At 38.4% G+C, this 19,453-nt stretch overlaps 3 protein-coding genes and 1 long non-coding RNA gene across 8 annotated transcripts in view; 2 read left to right on the top strand and 2 right to left on the bottom strand.

Annotated features, from left to right (window-relative positions):
• Positions 1-14,435, top strand: part of LOC109540221 (protein FAM107B) — a 15,396-nt gene extending 961 nt beyond the window's left edge. Inside the window, exons 1-5 of one of the 5 annotated variants that reach the window (XM_019908491.2) lie at positions 725-1,343; positions 7,842-7,926; positions 12,184-12,388; positions 13,768-13,936; positions 13,988-14,435. In XM_019908491.2, coding sequence (XP_019764050.1) covers positions 1,266-1,343; positions 7,842-7,926; positions 12,184-12,388; positions 13,768-13,936; positions 13,988-14,065 — 615 coding nt within the window. In that variant the 5' untranslated portion in view covers positions 725-1,265 and the 3' untranslated portion in view covers positions 14,066-14,435. Of the gene's footprint in view, positions 1-724; positions 1,344-7,302; positions 7,613-7,841; positions 7,927-8,990; positions 9,137-10,750; positions 11,026-12,183; positions 12,389-13,767; positions 13,937-13,987 lie in introns of those variants that run through there. The other 4 variants (XM_019908490.2, XM_048668090.1, XM_019908492.2 and 1 more) reach the window with 4 other exon arrangements.
• Positions 527-1,713, bottom strand: LOC125505090. The gene is made up of 2 exons (XR_007281908.1): positions 1,644-1,713; positions 527-731 (listed from the first exon to the last, which is right to left on the bottom strand). It is a non-coding gene; the product is annotated as an uncharacterized LOC125505090 (long non-coding RNA).
• A 196-nt stretch (positions 14,436-14,631) lies between the features above and the next one.
• Positions 14,632-19,453, top strand: part of LOC109540153 (dedicator of cytokinesis protein 3) — a 22,848-nt gene continuing 18,026 nt past the window's right edge. The window contains exons 1-4 of the mRNA XM_048668272.1: positions 14,632-14,789; positions 15,813-15,970; positions 16,028-16,147; positions 16,209-16,357. Coding sequence (XP_048524229.1) covers positions 14,753-14,789; positions 15,813-15,970; positions 16,028-16,147; positions 16,209-16,357 — 464 coding nt within the window. The 5' untranslated portion in view covers positions 14,632-14,752. The remainder of the gene's footprint in view (positions 14,790-15,812; positions 15,971-16,027; positions 16,148-16,208; positions 16,358-19,453) is intronic.
• Positions 16,676-19,453, bottom strand: part of LOC109540208 (innexin inx3) — a 5,277-nt gene continuing 2,499 nt past the window's right edge. Inside the window, exons 2-7 of the mRNA XM_019908475.2 lie at positions 18,627-18,801; positions 18,365-18,570; positions 18,089-18,307; positions 17,886-18,038; positions 17,588-17,830; positions 16,676-17,528 (exon numbers count right to left, since the gene is read on the bottom strand). Coding sequence (XP_019764034.1) covers positions 17,337-17,528; positions 17,588-17,830; positions 17,886-18,038; positions 18,089-18,307; positions 18,365-18,570; positions 18,627-18,789 — 1,176 coding nt within the window. The 5' untranslated portion in view covers positions 18,790-18,801 and the 3' untranslated portion in view covers positions 16,676-17,336. The remainder of the gene's footprint in view (positions 17,529-17,587; positions 17,831-17,885; positions 18,039-18,088; positions 18,308-18,364; positions 18,571-18,626; positions 18,802-19,453) is intronic.

Here is a 19,453-nt window from a genome sequence, read left to right as displayed (position 1 = left end):
CATTTTCTTATCCATGGTTCACTTTCTAAAAAGGCCATTTATTTCTGTCTAGAATGATGTACAAATGAGCGTTCTTGCTCATTTTGCCTCCGAGACGTGAGCAAAAACGGAACGGAAAACATGAACTTTTGCAATAATCTTGCGCCACTCTTGCACAAAACGACGATAACTTTTCTAATTTCATAGACAACAGAAGACTTTTTTCAGTCATACCATACAGTTGCATGTCATACCATACTGTTGCATAACAATCAAAAGGGTCCACATTAAACTGAATTATTTGCTTTTGATACACGCCCACTGGACCCGCAAAAACTGATATTCGGCAAAAACTAAATCATGTATTTGAAAATGAGGAGGACCCAAACTAAAAATGCGTATTTTGCGTAAAAGATGCGCCGAAAATGTACAGGGCATCCTAAAAAAAAGGCGCAGGACATCGCGTTTTAAAGCCAACTTAGCTGCACCACCGCGTAAACGATTAATTAATATGAATGCTGATGGAAGCAGGTGTTGCGAAATCGCGAAAAGAAGCAAAGAGGAGCGGGATTGAAGAACGGTTCAGGAAAAATGCATTTTTATTTGTCAACAAGCGAGCTCACAAGTGGTCACAGTCGGTCACAGCACACCGTCCGCCGCTGCAGTTTTTTCCGCTTCATGCTTTCATGATTGTTATTCATATTCGTTAGTTGATTTGTTGTATGAGCGGCAACGTTCATTGGTCGATTTATCTGCAGCAATTAGAAGAGCCAACTGATAGCTTGGTCAATGTCGTGTGTCGGTCGGGTTGGTGATAAGCTGGACTTTGAGCTGGCGATTTGAATGCTTCTACCTGGCGCCAAGGATAAATACCAGAAACTTTGGGGATTTTTCGCTTACATGCTGCGGCTGCAGTCGATGAACGGTATGTGTTTGAAACGTTACACCCAACCAACACCATGAAACCCAATCGGAGATTTGTTCAAATGAATGTTGTTTGTTGTTAGTGCTTACTAATCAAATCTTGGTTTATTGGCTTATGAAATGTGCAAGATAAAAACCGACTTGCTAATGACTGCCAAGTTATATTGGAAAGAAATATTTTAGTGTTTCACGGTTTCCTGGCGCGCAAACATGCAGTAGTTTAGAATTTTTGTTTGTTTGGGATGGTGATGCGCGCTGTAGGTGATTCTGGCCGGTTTCAATAACTTTTTCTAATGCTGCAGAAATTCGTGGTCGCTTGACTAATTAGTGTTAATTCGTGTTTTTGCCTTAATCGTCTCAAAATGTGCTGGTTTTGTTGTCGCTGCCGCAAAAAGCATCAGGATGATGATTTCATTTATGATGTCCAGAATACTAAGCAGGTGATTTTCGAACAAACCAAACAGTTTGTGCGTTCAGGACAATAAATCAACTAAACTAATTTAAAAAAAACGCTGCTTGCAGAATGTAGCAAAGTTGTATTGTATCGTTAAAGAAATTGCATTTTCAACACTTCGACCCTGTAAAACTTCTTTGCGATTTTCGGCCAATTGATGCAAAATGCTTGATGGAAATCGGTGCTATTGATCAGGAAAATTTAATAATCGATCCTCATGCTCAACAAGGTTCAATGTGCCAGCTGTATGCACGTTTCCCGGAACCATTATTATGTTTATACTTACTTGCGCCTCTATCGAAAACAATAACGACTTCTCAAAGTATACATATAGAAATGTTATTATCCGGAGAACGCAAATAGCGACGGGGAAATGGTTTAGAACGATTTCTGGGTCTCATTTTTTATTTAAAAAATCCCGGTTTTTATATTAAGTTCCCAATAAATTTCACAAATAGTTTCTAAGATATTGAGCTGAATTTCGACTTGAGGATATGATCAGGGCCGGATTAACTGCTTAAAATGGGCCAAAAATCACGATTATTTAGAATCTGATACTTCTGGCGTAGTTTTTGTGAATTTTTCGGTCAAAAATCAAGAATGTTTTTTGTATTCAATGGATAGTTTTTGACCTAAAAAGCTCGTTAGAATGCATTTATAAATGATTTCGATCTATAGTAAGGAAAATATCCTCGGTTTAAGAACGTGAACACCCAAAAACCACTTAAAATGGACTGAAAAAATCAATAACTTCGGATCTAAAGCTTCTTTTCCCCAAATTCATTGTTTGAATGATTGAATATTTTTCGATTCAGGAATGTAGGTATATCATTGTTCGTCCCACACGCACCTCTAGTTGAAAAATCATAAGCGAATGAATCAAACATTCAGTAGCGTAGGTGGCCTCGGTTTTCTCACTCCCGCCTGCTGGAGTGTATAGAGATGCAACATGAACTGCGCCTTGCTATGTTCTAACTTGATACTCTTAGGGCTAATATTAATTGAATTTTAAGAGAGTAGACTTTATGAACGAAAATAAGTGTCGCCATGCCAAACAGATGGGAGTTTAAATTTCGGATAATTTGTTCAAGCTGACTATTATTAATAATTTCGTTCGGTTTCGCTGAATTATTTTTTTGTCCTGAATCCATTGGGTGAAGTTAATCTAACACCGCAGGAGCAGATAAAACAAATCAAACGCTTGATTTCCATGCCGCCGTCAATAGAGATTGAATGAAGAAATACCATACATTTTATAGCTGACCCTGACGAGTTTTTAAGTAAATCATTGGAAAGTGTGGAAAAGAGCAATGAAACCTTCTGCATTTTGAACAATTATGAACAATCTGATGGTTTTCAGGGCGTTGTGGCAAGATATTTGGTTCCGACGCTTCGCCAGCACTCACGGCAATTTTTTCAAAAAGTGTTTGTTTCGGGTGGAAGTGAGCATCTGACTCAACAACCTGATGTATTTAAATCAGGTTGTTGAGTTCAGTGGTTTCCACTTGATTTGTGACTCCAGTTTTAAGTAAAATTGCCTTCTGTTAATTTATATGCACTCTTCAACACTTTGCTGATTTAGTGGACAAATGGAAAAAAGTTAAAAACAGTAAATCGTTTAGTATTCAGTGTGCATCCTCTTGTACGTTCTAAACGGGGCCACAGTGATTCCACTAATTTAACGGTAATTTCAGTCGACTATCCATGCAATTCTTTTGCAACCCGGAAAATCTTCCGTAATTCAGGACAGTTTAGGAGTTTAAAACTAATTTGATCTTATGCGAGGGAGGATTGGTAATTGTTCTGTTAAATCCCTGGATGGCAGCTATTTGGAGGCCATCGACACCGAGCGATAAAAACCGCGTAAATCCATTTATTTAACTACTGTAAACAATATAAAATCCTCTAATAATTCTACAAGCCTACCGTGGTATGGTGTTACGTTGACAACTTTATGTGTATGTGTATGCAGATGGTTTTATGAGCGTTAACATTGCGCTACACTTTCGGCAAATGACACACAGAAAAATGTAATTCAAGTGAGTTTTCCTTAACTAGTGACTTGGCTGAAATCGGGGCGTTTCTAATCCTGGCTGCTTTATTGGTATTTCAGTGAAGAGTGAAGAAACATTTCCGGTTTCCGACAAGAGATATTATTTGACCATTTCAATACCTTGGCAATTTACCAATCGGTCCTGCAAATCACCTTATTACTTTCACTTTATTGCCGCCGGCATACAATTAGTCGATGTTGCCCGGAGCCGACTACGGGCCAACTTTTTCAAACAATAATTCCTGGTTCCGGATAAGCCGCATGTAGGGACGCGTTTTTTGCTACCATTTTACCAGAGGAAATTTTGTCTAATTTACATTATTAGCTTATTGACTCAAGCGGCAATGGCACGTAATAGTCTTAGAGTTAAGCAAAAAACTTTCTCTTGCAGTAAAAAATGCGCTCTGCCCGTCATCTGCGTCCATATGGTATTAATCTGTTACAACATCAATTTAGAGGCGAGTTTTACATAATGCGTCTATCTTTGACTAGAGCACGCAATTAACATAGTCATATAAAAATCGTGCATCGGAGAAATTTGTGGTTTTTTTTATCACCAGTTCTAGACTTTTTTTATGGCCCTTGTTTGCGTAAATTATGCAAAATGCTTTTTATTAATATCTAAATACCGTAACATCACGAATGGGACTTGTGGCCTTTGAGTGCTGATGGAAAAACCTAAATTGATTTAACTTAACAACACTTCTTATGTTGCACAAAAAGTTATCGTTTTTCCGCTGTTAATTAAATGTTTTACATGTTGAGAGAGAAAATGCCGACATTAATAACAAACAATTTCTAGTAATACGGGTATTTTTTAAATAAATTATGGGCCAATGTTAAGAAACACGTATCTAATACCTGAAACTGGCAATAGAAAGTACTGGATACAGTGCGAGTTAACGACATATTAGATTTCCTGCATGCAGTAACAAGTTTTACTAGATAATTGCCGGTATTGTTTAAAACTTTATTGTAACTGTGCCCAAGCACCGTAGTCGAATAATAATAACGATATTAAATGGTTTTGCATACATGGAACCGGATTTTATTGTTAAAAGTGTCTTTTTTATGGGTTAACGAGACTCATTTGAACATTTTTGGAATGATGTGAAAGCATAATCAAATAAACCGAAGTTTTATTGTGCAACAAATCTCAAATCGTCCTTGTTGGGTTGATGGACGATAGTTCAAAACGGGTTCTTTGCGGGCTGAGAGGGTGTTGAAATGCAATTTGAATAACTTGGCAAATGATGATTTCTTCGACACCACATGCATCGAAAAGTGCTTTCTTACGGATATTTTAAAAGTATACCAAATTAAGATTATTTTCGGTCGCACATATATCTAATAGGTGATTGTTCATCATCAAGCCTGAGCCACCGTATATAAATTATTGCGTCGTTCTCGATAAATTCTGAAAACAACAGTCGATAATTTACAAGACATTCAACGTTTTCAGTGCCATTAACTTGAAGAATAATCATACGTTATAACATATGTGTGTTGAGCCAACCTGACATTGCATGGTGCATTTTTTCAAGTTTAAACGACTTTCGCGACTTAAGTTGATGTTAATTCTTCGCAAATTGATCGCAGGCCATTGAAAATTTCATGTGGTGGAGCAGGGCTGGACAGTTGCATCCGCAGATCTGAAGTTATTCGGATTTTGGTATTTTTTCTCCACTCGCAAAGAGACAAACTGGGCACTTTTTCCAGCTAAAGTCGGTTGTTCGATTTTCATTGGTGCGCGGTTGTCGTACATATTACAATTGGCCGGGATTTCAATAGAAAGTGAACCGTTTTTATGTATGGACACATGCCACTTTAGCTTATATATTTATTGTTTTAAAATTTGAATAGCATTTCATTCGTCGATTAGATGAAAGTTGGAACAAGCTCGCGCTTTTTTGCAGTTTTTATTGATGTCGGCCATAAATTGCGTTTTTTCACGAGAAAGTTTGTTGATTCTCTATAAACGCCTCTATGGCTTTAATTTATTAATTTGTCCTGCTTGGTGATTGGTTCAGTATGAATAAATCGGAAACTCTTTTAATTCGGGCCCGATTTGGATCATTGRAAATTCGTTCTAAGCGTTTGAAGGTCGATAAGACGAWTTTTCAAGACAAATGTTATCAATGTGTTCTCTGTGGATTTAAGGTCGATATTCTTTTGGAAAAACAKSTTTTTGCATGTGGAAGTTTTCTGCGTAACTTGATATCGGGTCGATTTGAAAAYTWWGRAATTTGTGSAAWAACAGGATTTKCTATAAAAATTGCAWCTMSARAAATTGCAATCGGTTAATCAATTAAAACAATCAGATWGTTTGYAAGTKGCATTCTCGACACATTCACTGTCTATAAGAAATTTYGTATTTGCAACAGTTTGGAAYGAAATGGGCTCTGARTATATTCAGATCARAAATAATTATTTCGGCAACTTCTACCATGTTTTTCAATMGGTTCGTCAAAATTTAAGACATTTTGAGAAAATTTTCATTTTTTCAAAAAATGGACGTTGACTCGAWTCACATTGTTTGGTGAATTTCGATAAATATTGAAAARAGCGGTTCATTCAACTCGAACCAACCAATCGCTGCCTAGACCGCAGGCCAATAATCTAGTTTAAGCAGGACAAATTAGGAAGAAAAGTGCACAACTGCATGTAGTTCTCTTAGCAAGCACCTCGAAACGCATAATTCCAAGGCAATAGGCAAAACCGGCCGCTTGAATAGTAGGCCTTTTTAGACCTATATTTGCCCAATTAATTTCCAGTATGTAAAAAAACGAAAACCCGGGCAATTTGTAATTAATGCCATGCAAACATAGTTATTTAATCCGCCGACTTATATAATCCGTTGCAAGGTATCGTGCAATTCTTTTATTGGCCCAATTTGTATAATTCATTGCGATCTACTGTGCGAATGTTGGCTCAGTGCATTGTTAATCAGGATTCTGTTCAAATATGTTACGTGAAGACGTGCAAAAATCGAATTTCTAATTATTCAGTTGCCACTTAACAGCCCTAGTGTTGTAAGCATGTCTTTACCAGAGCCTGTTGGTTTATAGGTTATAGGCTAGGAAGCTTCACCATATTTTTCCCACAAAACAAAATGATTTACCACTTGTTTATGATAATTATAATTCAAAGATCAGTTGTTTGAATTGATGTTCATTTATTAAAGGGCCGCATCTATTAATAATACGTTGCCGGAAGCTTGTTTAAAACCCATGGGGGCTTGATTATCATTAATTGTAATATCTACTAAGCTGCGCCAAGTATCGTCATTTAAACGAATTCATTAATAATGCGGCCGTTTAAATGTACCCTCGATGGTAAGTTAATTGTCGTGACCCACTAATTTAGCTGATAAACGGCGTGTTCTTTGCGTGGGGTTAACCAGAAGATGCTCGGATATTCATCATTCAATTTGTCCGTATTATCAGCAGTTTGGGTATAAATAAATAGTTGCTATCGCATCCGAAAAGTTCATTATTTCTGTTGAAAGATTAGCAGATTAATCCGTAAAGCTGTATAAACCTAGTGAGTAAACAGATTCATCGATTCTGGAAACAGCACATGGATATCGGATCTGCCAAAGGCTTTGGATACAGTTACATTGGCGGCGGCACAAGTTTCGTTATGAGGAAGCGAGTTTTGGTGATCTTTTAATTATCCTGCATAGTTCTATCGAATTATTACTTATGTGCCATTTTGTGTCACGTTTTTATCCAGTTAATACCCGCACTTATAGTTTCAGCTGTAAGGCCGCAGTTATCATCAAATTAAAGGGATTATCATCTTAAAAAAAGATAAATCACTGACTAGATTTTTTCGATTGAAGCACTTCAGATTTTTATTTTTCCTGTTTGCTCCGTGATTGTGGCGCATTGGGGCGACTTTATCAGTTGGAAGTTGAAAGGCAACAGTCACGCTGTTCGCACTTATTTTGTCGCTCATTTGAATGTGCGTAGAGTTTAAGTTTTAGTTTCCCTTTAACAGAATAATGTGCCTCAGTTGACTAGTGTTTGACTGAAACAATGGAAAACAGTGAACAAAGATTATTCGACAATAATGCAGATAAAAACAGAAAAAATGTGGGTAGTGGTCACATATTTTTAGCAAGTGCTTCTGAGATAGACGACAAAGATGTCCCGGACGAGGATGAGGAAAAAGGGTCACTTGTTGAAAACAATTTGACTGTAAGACAATATATTTTGAGTTTGAAAGTAATTTATCTAAGTCCTCACTCATAAATGCTTGCAAAAGCGTCAGAAAAAACTTCTGAGTAGATCACCAAGCTGTCGGAAAAAGTATGTCCTTGGGAACGCCTGAAGAAGGAAATAAATTTCTCAAAAGTTTGGCAATCGACCCGGAAATTTTGTTTCTGCATATCACAAAATACCTACCAGTTCTTCGTTCTTGTTGCAGGACTTATCGCCTATTGATCAGCCCATAGTCCAGAGCAACACCATAGAGGAGCTGAAGTTGAAATTGGAGAAAAAGGATCCTTTGAGTAAGTTTTTGATTTGATTTGGCTAACGAAATGAGAAAATCTTGGCGTTTAGTCTCCACCCTTTGATTATCGGCCAGCCAGAAACGTTTAACTATTAGAAAGCGTTTTATCGTCTAGGCCTATCCCATTTAATTTATTTTTGTAACGCCATTAAACTCATGAACGCTTTCTTGTCCGACTGACCTTCCTCTAGAAAAAAAATAGAGGATAACATTAGTCTATTTCTAGAAGAAGGCCAGCACGCAACAGACAGATATTATAAAATCGCAAAGGTTACCACTAGCCATCGCCTACCTGCAAGAAAGTCGACTTTATGAAGGAAATTAGGATTAATCGATTTAAGGTGTGGAACTGCTACTAATGAGGCCCTTTAGTTCTTGCAAAAGGCGAACGTTTTAATTGTTTTACCGCCCTTTTGAGGTGTGAAACTGCACAAGCAAATTATTGTCATTTGCCGGATTTTGCCTATCGAATCGATTAATTAGAGCAGCCTTAAAAGTGTTGGCGATAAATCAGATTACCGTAAATTGATTGAATATTTCGATAAAGCGGTTGCACAAGCGCCTCTCCTAAGTGGATTAGGATTAGGGAAGATATAAATAGTTTTTTTTTCGATAAATGCATCCAACAGCGGTTAATAGAAATGTGCAATTTATGTGAGTTTTTACGCGACTGTTAAATGGATTTATGGATGTTTGGAGATTTTTATCGTCTCATGAAATTGGCGATGAAAGTGCGGAGATCTAAGTGGAACTCTTATGCATTTCGAAAGTTTCTGGGTTAATCATCTGTTAATTTGTTGTAGGTTTGAAACATCGGGGTTTCAGCACTCAAAATGTGCCCTAGAAATTTGTAATGGTTGTTTATTATTGATGAATCATCAAAGAAAAAAACTCGTTTTTTTAAGCTGCGACCTTGTGAATTGAGCGAATAGAGTCATTGAACCGCTTCAGACACATGAGAGATTGTCCCAAAAATCTACCTGATCGTCTTCAGACAAGCAGGTAGGACCCAACCAGCGCATTTCTTCGCAGAGTGCAGAACCCGCTTGGGATGGCATTCTGGTTACGAAATGTGGGCGACTCCTCAGTCCACCATACCGCCAGCTGCCGAGTTTTCTTATTAATCAGTTCGCGTTTCCTTCCTAATCGAGTCGAACGCATGCCGACGTGCAGTGGTTTCGAAAGTGAAAATACTTGCAACGTTCCAGGTGGGATTTCGAGCTAAATTAACACTGCCAGTGAAAACAGGTACCCGGTTTGAGCCCTGATCTTTTGTGTCGGAACCAGCGGGTTTTCAACGGCGGTTTTTTTCAAAATACAATACATTTATTCATGATTTGTCTTTAAAAGGGGTCCAGGCTCTGTGGGGCTTCTCATTTACCCCCCCGAAGAATGAAATGTTCAGGGAATCTAACAAAAAAGCCACCAAAAGTTCAAAGGTGGAAATTTTGAGGGGCGCCTCAGAAAGACGCAATTTGAAAGTGTTTTCTTCATTGAAGTTCGCTTTAATCTAGTAAAAATGTTATGAAGTTTGAGCAATTTGAGCACAAATATGGCGACAACTTAAAAAAACAGGCGACAAACAGGTTTTGATCCAAAAACCAGTCTCTGTTTCATTTGTCGACGTTTTGTCATTTTTTTTGGCCTGGGTGGCCTAAAAAATCTCTACAAAACAATAGATTTTTGAGTCTTTGTGACCGCAGTAAAGCCATTAAATTTCATTGTTTAATTTCATACTTTTTCCACGAACTTGCACAGTAAGTTCTAAGTGTAAAACTTTGGATTTTCACACATAAGCTCGTAAAAGGCTTGGCTTCTACCAAGTGTTTCAAATTATTCACTCACTCAAAAACTCCATTTACTTCCTCGTACAATTAACTCGTCGTTTGGGTTGGTTATTTAATAAACTTGAAATATTTCTTTTCAATTGAATTCTTATTTTTTTGGACGTTCAATCATTTATTGGTGTATAACCGGCGATTTGTGGTGTAGTAGGCCGTAATTTCCTCGTGCAGGCATAGGCGACTTCTGTCAACGGGCCTATATGCGGACTCGGCCGGAAAGTATTTAATTGCGAATTGCTGTCTTCCAAGAAGTAATGACAGAATTTACTAAAAACGTTGTATAAATAAAGTTCAAAAGTGTCTATCAAGATAATTAATGTAAAAAATAAGACAAAAGTAGGGTTTCTTCGCAAATTTCTAGAAACTGGTGAGTTTGTCGGGCTTTTAGCCACGACGGAAAAAATGTGAAGCCAAAGTTTTGCAAGCACGTTTCTTCTTCAGGCAAACGTTGAAAAACTTGAAAAATTTCGAATACTTTCCAGATAAAAAACAATCCAACAATTTTCCATCGAATGTTGGCCAAATAACTTGGCCAACATTCGATGATAAACATTAGAAATACATTAACGAAATCGTTAAGTGAGTTGTTAAAGCAGCCTACAATTTGCGTAAATTGTAAACAAGCCGCGAATGAGAAATGTTTTAAAATACACTCCAAGTTAAATATAGTTAGGTCAGTTTGCAGTAAATATAACTACAGTTTAGCGCAGTTGTAGGTAGGTATTTCGCGGACAGGCGTTTAATATTGAACAAAACATCCATTTCCATTCATTTGAAACATCTGAATTTCAAGCAACTTTCCATAGATTAGAGTAAGTTAAGTGCCACCGATGGCAATTAATTGGTAATTTCTCTCAATGAGGGCTATCATGAATTAGATCGCTGATTCTGAGTGATAATTTGTAGATTAGCAAGTACCACTTAATCTCTTACTTGCTACGGTTTTGCCTGTTGATTGCCCCTTAGAAGTTTACGTAAATATAGGAATAGTCAACCCACGACCACAGTAAAACCATATACGGTGGTTGATAAGAGGACTAATTCCTCCGTGAGGATCAAAAAATAGGAACTGCTACGTCAGTATTTACATTTTATATATGTACAGGTACCTACTATCATTTAAAATGAGATAAGAGTTTGTATACTCCAAAAGGAAATTGCTTAGTTGAACATCGTTTTTTGTGCGGAACGTTTGTGAAAATTCGTGGGTTTAATGCCTCTGGATACTGATATGGTTATCATTATTCCTAGAGGTGAGTGACTAGAAGGAAAAATCACCAAAGCAGTTACTTCACAGGCATTAAGCGTGTTGTTCGGTCGGCGACAATAATTAAAACAAGTAGTTTATTAAATATATGGCCGGTGATTGTTCTGGTTTACTAACTTGGGCGAGTAGGCACGAATAAACATGCTTAATCTAGCACAAAAGCCATTGCGAACTGACAAAAGAACACCACAAAATCCCACTAGGGTTCATATTTTAAGAAAATCAGCCTAATAGTCATTGGCTTTTCTAGACCATTCCCGGTAAGCAAATGTTTGCTTGGGCAATGATAAGACTCAGTTTACACAGTTTATTTTCGACTTTACCGCGCGAAGTGCGTAAATACTAATGAAGTTATATAATATAATTTTATCAGTTGTTTTCAAATGATTTGGGAGACTTCCTTCGAATTTCCATCTGCCGATGAGCGCAAAAATAACAATTTTCCTGACAAATCCATCAATAAATAAAAGTTAATCTATCTAGCATACTCGTAAATTGCGCCACCTTTCAATACCCAACCTTTAAAGTTTATCGGTAAAAATTGAAATTTAAATGTAATTTCGATTGCTCATTTTTTACTCGACAACACTCGGAAAACCCTACTGCTGAGTTCTTTGGATTTCGAACCGATCAAATCAGACACATTTTTCCATTCAAGAACGTAGCTTGAGTCGCTTCTCTCACTTGCACCTATACGAGTCTAAGAAAGATGCGAGATGGTTGGCGCTTCGCCACGTTCCAACTTGGCATGAATTAACTGGTTGTGAGTGAGCCAGACACTTTTCGGCGGTCTTAAAAATTTTAAACTCCGCAATTCTTCGATAAAATTTTTTACAAACGAATCATCTTTGATGTAATGAAGTAACAGTGGTTTTGTTGAACAATTGAACTAACTGATTTAGAAAATGACTCAATCGTCACATCATACATAAAATTCCGATAAGTTGGTCATTGTTATATAGTTGGATAGGCCAACATTCCTGATTGTATACGTCATAATTAACCTGAAGATTGAAGAATTGCTTAAAGCGTGTTTGCATTTTACATTTTCTACTGGAAAATATTTTTCTGTTGCGTTAAGCTTCGTTAAAATCTGCGGAATCGATGTGAAAAGCTGTTTGTTTAACACATTTGTTTCTTCCAGTTAAGCCCAGATCGAAATCACCAGCCAGTCCGGTTTCACCCACTCAATTGCCGGAAGAAGCAAGGGAAGAAATGATTCCGGAACGACGATCACCCCCCTTACTAACTGACGATGGTCTCATAGCCCCTAGAAAACCCATAAATCCCGTTCGGGAAGATCCGGGAAGACAAAGTCTTCACAGGGAATTATTATTTAATCAAAAAATGTAAGTACAGGGTGTGAAACGTGTAAGTATCTCTACAAAAGTTGGTAAGTCTTTAGTTCAAAAGAAATCAGTTTGATTTTCTTCGGAATATTTGGGCTCCCGTCGGCGTTAGTTCAAACCGTAGACTGATTCTTTATTGAAACTGTAAACAAAAATATTTAAATGCATTGAAACTTTAACATGAAAAAAGAACCAAATCCAGTAAGTCTCAATTTTCCATGTCCTCTCACTAATTGCGCCTGGAACAACCGACTAAAAGCAACGGCCTGGATTTTTCCAGCCGAAAAAGCGGATTGTTGCAAAGTAAAACTTGTCTTTTCAAAGCCGGCAGTCGAGTGATGACTATCGAAAAGTAGCAAAAAACACTTCCTGGCGAGTAATTCAAGGAGTGGAACACAAAAGAATGCACCAGGCGGGCGAATGTGTCTGCATGCAAAGCGAATCTGGAGCACACTTGTATTTGTTTGACTAATGACTAAGGTATAGAGGCGCGATCCAGATGGAATGCGTTTACATGCTCAACGCTTCAGCGGACTTTTAAAACAACGCGTTTAAAGGGGGGTTTAAACTTTAGAGGGTCGCAGGACGAGTGCATTTCGAATCACTACTCAAACACATTCAAGCTGATAGAGGAAATGGGAGAAACCCTCAGAAAGCCAAACAAATTCACATTGAAACTTTGCACTCACGAGACTTGAAATGCTTTCTGACTAATGTTTGTGACTATTGAAAAACGACATGCTGATTGCTTCTATTAACTAATTCCATACGTTAAGTTAGCAATTTGCCTAATGGCAAATGCACTTTCATCTTCCGAGAGTTAATTATGTATTACTATGGCGGTTACATCTACATAAGAACGGATGCTGCAATCTGCAATGCATACTCGACGTTCTTTCGTCATTCCATCGTTTAATGAGCGCCTGTTTTATGCCGGATGTTTTCACCTTTTTTCTTCGCTTTTCTGTGCTTTTTTCCGAGCGTTCTTCGTCTGCGCCACATGCTTGCTCGGTTAGTTTACCGTTCTAATTGTTTCTGGTTGATCTTTAGCATCACTCTAGTTACAGTTGTGGTGTGGACTGTATTTTGCGATTTTTAAGATCAATTTGCAGGAAAATGAGTTAAAAAACCTTTAAACTTGGTTCTATCTTATTGATTTTTTATTTGACAAATAGTCGGTGTTGACAATTTGACATCTGTTGACATCGACACATTCCCTCTCCTCTCTTTGCTTAAACATAAGCGAACATTTTTCATTACAGTGTTGCCCTATACACGAATAAGAAGTTCAGTGTTGCCATACATGTTAGGTCGCACGGATATTTGAAAATAGTAAAAATAAATAATTCCCAACACTAATGTTTGCCTATCAATTTCAGTGGAAAAAATGTTCTGAATCAGAAGTCGGAACTGCAAAGAGCGCTGGAAAAGCACAAGGACAATGTGGCTAAAAAGCAACTGGAAAGTTACGTTGCTGAGAAAACCCCCGAGTTAGAGAAAGTGATCGCTGATCGAGCCAGGCGACTGGAGAGCCCCGCTAAAAAAGACGTAAATCAATAATTACGAAAGAAGTAACGGGAAATTAATTCTTTTTTTTAGAACGAAGACGATAAGGTCATCAACAAGGAGTTTCTCCAAGCCAGAATGAAGCTGAAGTCTACAAGCGAATCAAAGTAGAGCATCGAATTTTCTCAACAGTTACATAGCAAAAATATAGATATATTTATTGTTAAAATGAATATCAACCCCCCAATAGAGTGAGTCGTAACACTCACATATGAAAATGTGAAGATTTGCTACGGCTCGCTTATAAGGAAGCAGATCTTTAAATCAGCAAACCTGTTAAGGTTTTTTTCGTGTAAGTTATAGCAACCCTTCTAGTAATAACGGTTTTGTATATGTAAAGTGTTAATGTGATACATGTAAGAATGCGACCTAGTTAAGGAGACTACAGTGTATGTGTTGCCTATTTTTAAGTTAGGAATTAGTTTGTTTCACTGTATATTAACTCGTATTAGTCAAACATCCATACATATTTTTCTTACAAGTTTTTTTATTTTTCCTTATCCTTTTCGTTTTTCCTTATTCTTATTGTATTGTGGATTTTATACAGCAAATTTAATTATTATTTTTTTAATTAAGCCGCCGCCATAATTGCAAGAATCACAAAAGCCGCCAAGCCGTCTGGACCCGGAGATCCGAGCTGCAGATTCCTGCAATCCCATCGTCGCTTGCTGCTAGCCTGACAATGACAATCGTCTGAAAACAATGGCCGAATATATCAGATGCAGTTTCTATTGATTTGAGTGTTTTCCCTGTTTCTGCGTAAAATATAATGTGATTTTGTGGTTCAAATTGCGCAAAATGTGGGTGCCGACTAAGACAAAAAAATACGGCGTTGGTGAGTTTGACTTTTTCTTATACGACTTTTTAGGGGTGCTGTTAATGTTGTTCATTGGGTGTCTTGCTGCAAAAAGGGGGTTTTCTGCGCTCTTTTTTGCTTAATTTTTGTTTTATTGTTCTTGGGCCCTCGCTGAGGCTCTACCCTGTTTTTGCCAACCATTGGCCCATTGATTTCCTTATTAGCTTGATTGTTATTGGAAAAACAATTGGTTTATTATTGTTATTAGCGCTGTAACAATATTGCATTAAACGCTCCTGCTTTAATTTAACAAGTATTTCCAGTCCCAATCGCACATCCTAAATCGTCACTCTTCAATCCTCTGGTTGGAATATTTGTTTTATTTTTAAGTCGACTTCGGCTCTACCAACTTCCTGTGTAGGGTTCTCGTCAAGACATTTACATTTCAATAATCAGGCACTGTTTCCTCTCGGCATATGACCGGAATGTGTAATTGGTATTATTTAAATTGGGAGCCTTGTGGTAGCACCTAAGCTGGTGGCTTTAGTTTCGACACTTTTGTAAGGTTTTTTGCTCTAATTTTATTATCGCAATGTCCCAACGAAGATAAGCATTAATCCCTTATCTTATTTGCCAGGCCTGTCTTTTTCTTGCCATTGTTCGATTGTCTTAATGGCTTTAGTTGGTTTGTTCAAGAGGTTTAATAAATATAAGATAATTTTTCTTGTGGTTAGTTAATGAGGAAGTCCAACAGTCATTGGGGTTTAAATCAGTATATCCGCACAGATAAGTTAAAGATAATCTTCAGTAGTTGCGTTAGATGTAACTAGAATATGTTTCTGCAGCGATTCCACAGATCGTCTTTTGAAAATGCGTAAATTAGGCAGAACAAACAGTATTGAGGATTTCCGTCAACACCACACTTTCCGATGGGTGGCTGTAGACAGGGGGAAACCCTGAAAGTAATGATACTTTTTCATCCACTTTTTGCGTTTTTTATAACAAATATTGCTTGAAAAAAATTGACTTTGCCACTAATCCCATTTTAATTATTCTATGTAGCAATTTACAATTGGAGAGGTGATACGCGATATGGCCTGCCTTTGGAAATTGGGGACACCATCCAGATTTTGGAGGAATGCGAAGGATGGTACAGGGGCTTTGCCACGAAAAATAGAACCCACAAAGGCATATTTCCGCAGAACTACGTTTTTCTAAAGGTAGTAGAAGCTGTTACTTTTCTACGCAAGGTTTCCATTAATTTTCGTGTTTTGCAGCAATGCAAAGTCGACAATGAAGGCCTTTTCGAGAGTGTCGTTCCCGTAGAAGATCCAGTTGTGCGCGAAGTCACTCTAGTTCTTCGGGAATGGGGCCGAATATGGAAGGATATCTTTGTGGTAAGTGAACCGTTTTCACCGGCTGTATGGCGATTATGATGATTTACTGTTACTTTTCCAGCTAAAGAATCACTACAAATTCGAGACAGTCGGCAAAGTGATGCGAGACTTGTTGGAATGGCGAAGGCAGTTGGTTTCGGGTACTTTAACCCACGATCAAACCAGAGAGTTGAAAATCAAGATTATTCAAAAAATCGACTGGGGAAACCGGTAAGTTTTTGCAATTGTTCTGATAAGAAATGGCCAAAACCCGTCATCAGTGCAATCGCGATTGCACTTTAATAGACAACAACGGGCCACTAAGCGAATTTTGCGCGTTCAGTGTTCCACTGATAAAAATATCAAAACAATAATCAGGATTGTGATGATTCAAGTGTTTGATATTTTGCAACAACAACGGCAGTACTTTTGCCATACCCAGGTATTGGAGGCAAAATCTTCAACTGTAGATTTATGAAAGCGTTGCCAATGATTAAGGATTAAGGCTGATTAGCATTGCACGTAATTTAACTTCCAAAAAAAACTATGACTTTTTTACAGTATATTATCGATCTAAGTACATAGAAATCTACTAACTACTGACGGGCACAATTCAATTAAATACTTATGCTTAATTTGGTCCCATAAGATCACGACCTCGCTTATTACCTTTAGCCATACAGCAAAAATACTTTAAAAGCAACTAAATTAATAAAAAAAAGTGTTTCGTTATATGCATGAATTGGCACACATGAACCTATGTAGTACTGGATATGTCTAAATTCTCTTGTCACCTAAAATTACGCAATATGCTATTCAGCTTAAACGACTACAATGAATAAATGCATCTCCGGTACGGTTGCACAAGAAAAATGGAATAAATGTAGGTAAAACTAAACTTAGAATGGTCCACGTACTTCATATGTACAGGTTGTTTTCGGCAGACCAATATTAGGATGCGGGACTTCTCTGCTGCTCAATTCCAACGTACAATACTATATAATTATAACTAACTAATATTGCTGAGACAATATTGACACAGATAGCACCACGACACAAAATACTTTAACCGAACACATTTAAGCATGAGCAAATATAAAAATAGCATTTGAGCTAATTGAGTCATCACTCTCAAGAATTAAAAGAATTTCCTACAAATCTATAAAGTTTCTTAGCGATAAAAAAGGTTTCACTATGGTCAGTCGACTACTTATGTTTCGGTTTCTTTTACAAACCGCTCAATTTCCGGATAAGTCGGAGTCATCTCAATGGTACTGGGAGCCGAAGGAAGATTGCCGCTGCTTCCGAAGCTTAGCCTGCGCACGAATTCTTCCAGAATCTCGCCAAATACCAGCACATTCAGGTTTTGGCCCAGCAAGTGAAGGAGCAGGAAGTCTCCGACCTGAGAATATTCAAAGCGGGTTAAAACACTGCGGTTTTAAAAACTCCAGCAGGTTTTACCTGGGTCTTCTTAACGATAGTGTCCACTGCTTTAGGGGTGCCAAGTCTGAAGCGCCTTTTCAGGATAGTTTCACGCACGTTAGGCAGCAAGATTACCGCAGCTGAGTAAGCAACAGCCACTGCCGATAGAACAGCGATGATGATGAACCAGAACCACAGGAATATGTAGATTTTTTCGTTGAGAATGTTCAATGCCAAGACGCACAAGGCGTCGAATCGCTGGATTGAGCCAGAGGCTCCGTACTAGAAAGCCCGCAGCGATTACTCAAAAGTCCCTGGAGTACTGGGGTTGACTTACTTTGTGAAACGTGCATTTGGTCAGTCTGGGAAAGACCGAAACCATTGGATCCGTGCGATTTTCCTGATTAATTCCCGAAAAGCTCAGCACTTCGGTTCCGTAGCTCATGAAAGTGCCGCCGAGGAATTTGTTGGTGTAATACATGTTCAGAATCTGCAACGAGTGAGTGAGTGAGGGCACGAGCCAAGTACTTGGACACTTACGACATTGATGAAATTGAGGAGTTCGCATGCAAAGTACCCGATGGCGTAGCTGTTATGTTGGTGCAGGGTTTCAATCAAATATTGCACCAGGCGGCTTTGTCTTTGCTCCCGTCCTGCCTTTTCGTTAATCAATAGACCTCGGAGTCCTTCGGAGATCATGCGGATTTTCCCTTCTTCCCAATTCTTCCAGATCCAGTGAGGAATGTAGAAGGCGATGCCCTGCAATGAGGCGGGTTATTCGGAATCCGTCCCGGATTCAGGGGGCTGGTGACTTACCTGGAAGAATAGAACGAATGGCACCCATTGGTAGTAGCTGTGGTACATTTTCTCCTGGTTCTCATTCCCCAATCCGGGAGCGGCCACTTGGCTCCCGACAGTTTTCCCTTGCTCATGAGGCAGAGTGAAGGTGTACGTTATCCAGCAGTAGGTGTTGATTACGTGGCCGGGAACTCCGCCATCGTTGATGCATTGAATCGGTTCACCTGAGAAGGTGTTTTTTGTTACTAGTTCGGGGCAAAGAGTGCAATCATTTGCTTACCAATCAGGTTGTTTGCGGTGATAACAATGCAGGAAAGAAACAGAATGGCAGAAGTGATGCGGTAATGAGCGCGGAAGATCATGTTGTCAATATTGGCTTTATCGACTAAGAAGCGGACTTTGACGAAGCCCGCCACTGCGGAGGCCATCCCAAGAACCGTCATTTTCGTTTAGTTCTGCAAACCAAAAAGGCTGGGTTTGATTAAAAGTGGCAACAGACCTGTATTAAAAATTTAACTGATTAGTAGCAGTGTCGTAATTGGTTCTAATGCACGCCCATTGTCTAGGCAAATGTGATTCAAAGCGCGCGGGATCAAATCCGGTAGATGCATATGAGGAATTGCGCCTATCTAATGCTGATTATATGAGATTGTGTCTGGATTAAAATGTGTTTGCTGTTTCGTCGATTTATTGCGAGCGCTTGCAGTTGTTTTGCTATTTTTTCACTTGCAAAGTCCTTTTTATTGAATGCGAATCGCGGCTTTTGGACGAATTAATTGGTTGAAATCGTCCTTTGCTAGATTTTGCATCTTTGCGATCTGCGGAGAATCGCTTCTTTCAAAGGTCGCGCACTAATTCCCGTTATCACTGATTACATTTTCGTTTTAAATAGCTTGTGGTGTTTTGATGTAAAGTGCCGAGTTTTTTGCCCAAACGGGTTACTTTCGACTTGTAATTGTTGATTTTATTACGTAAACCGGCAGTTTTGGTTGATTATTCACTTAAAGTTCATTTATACCAAGACGGTGAAATGTGCCAGGCTTAATAACGCGTCCGCGTAACGTTTGTGGCAGTAGGATGAGATGAAGCCCGGAAACCAAACACTTG

This window comes from Dendroctonus ponderosae, unplaced genomic scaffold (assembly GCF_020466585.1).
Source record: "Dendroctonus ponderosae isolate FM_Combo_2020 unplaced genomic scaffold, Dpon_F_20191213v2 Dpon_F_20191213_7, whole genome shotgun sequence".
NCBI classification, from domain to species: Eukaryota; Metazoa; Arthropoda; class Insecta; order Coleoptera; family Curculionidae; genus Dendroctonus; species Dendroctonus ponderosae.
The sequence above is the reverse complement of the archived record's forward strand: the minus strand, read 5'-3'. Positions and strand labels throughout refer to the sequence as shown.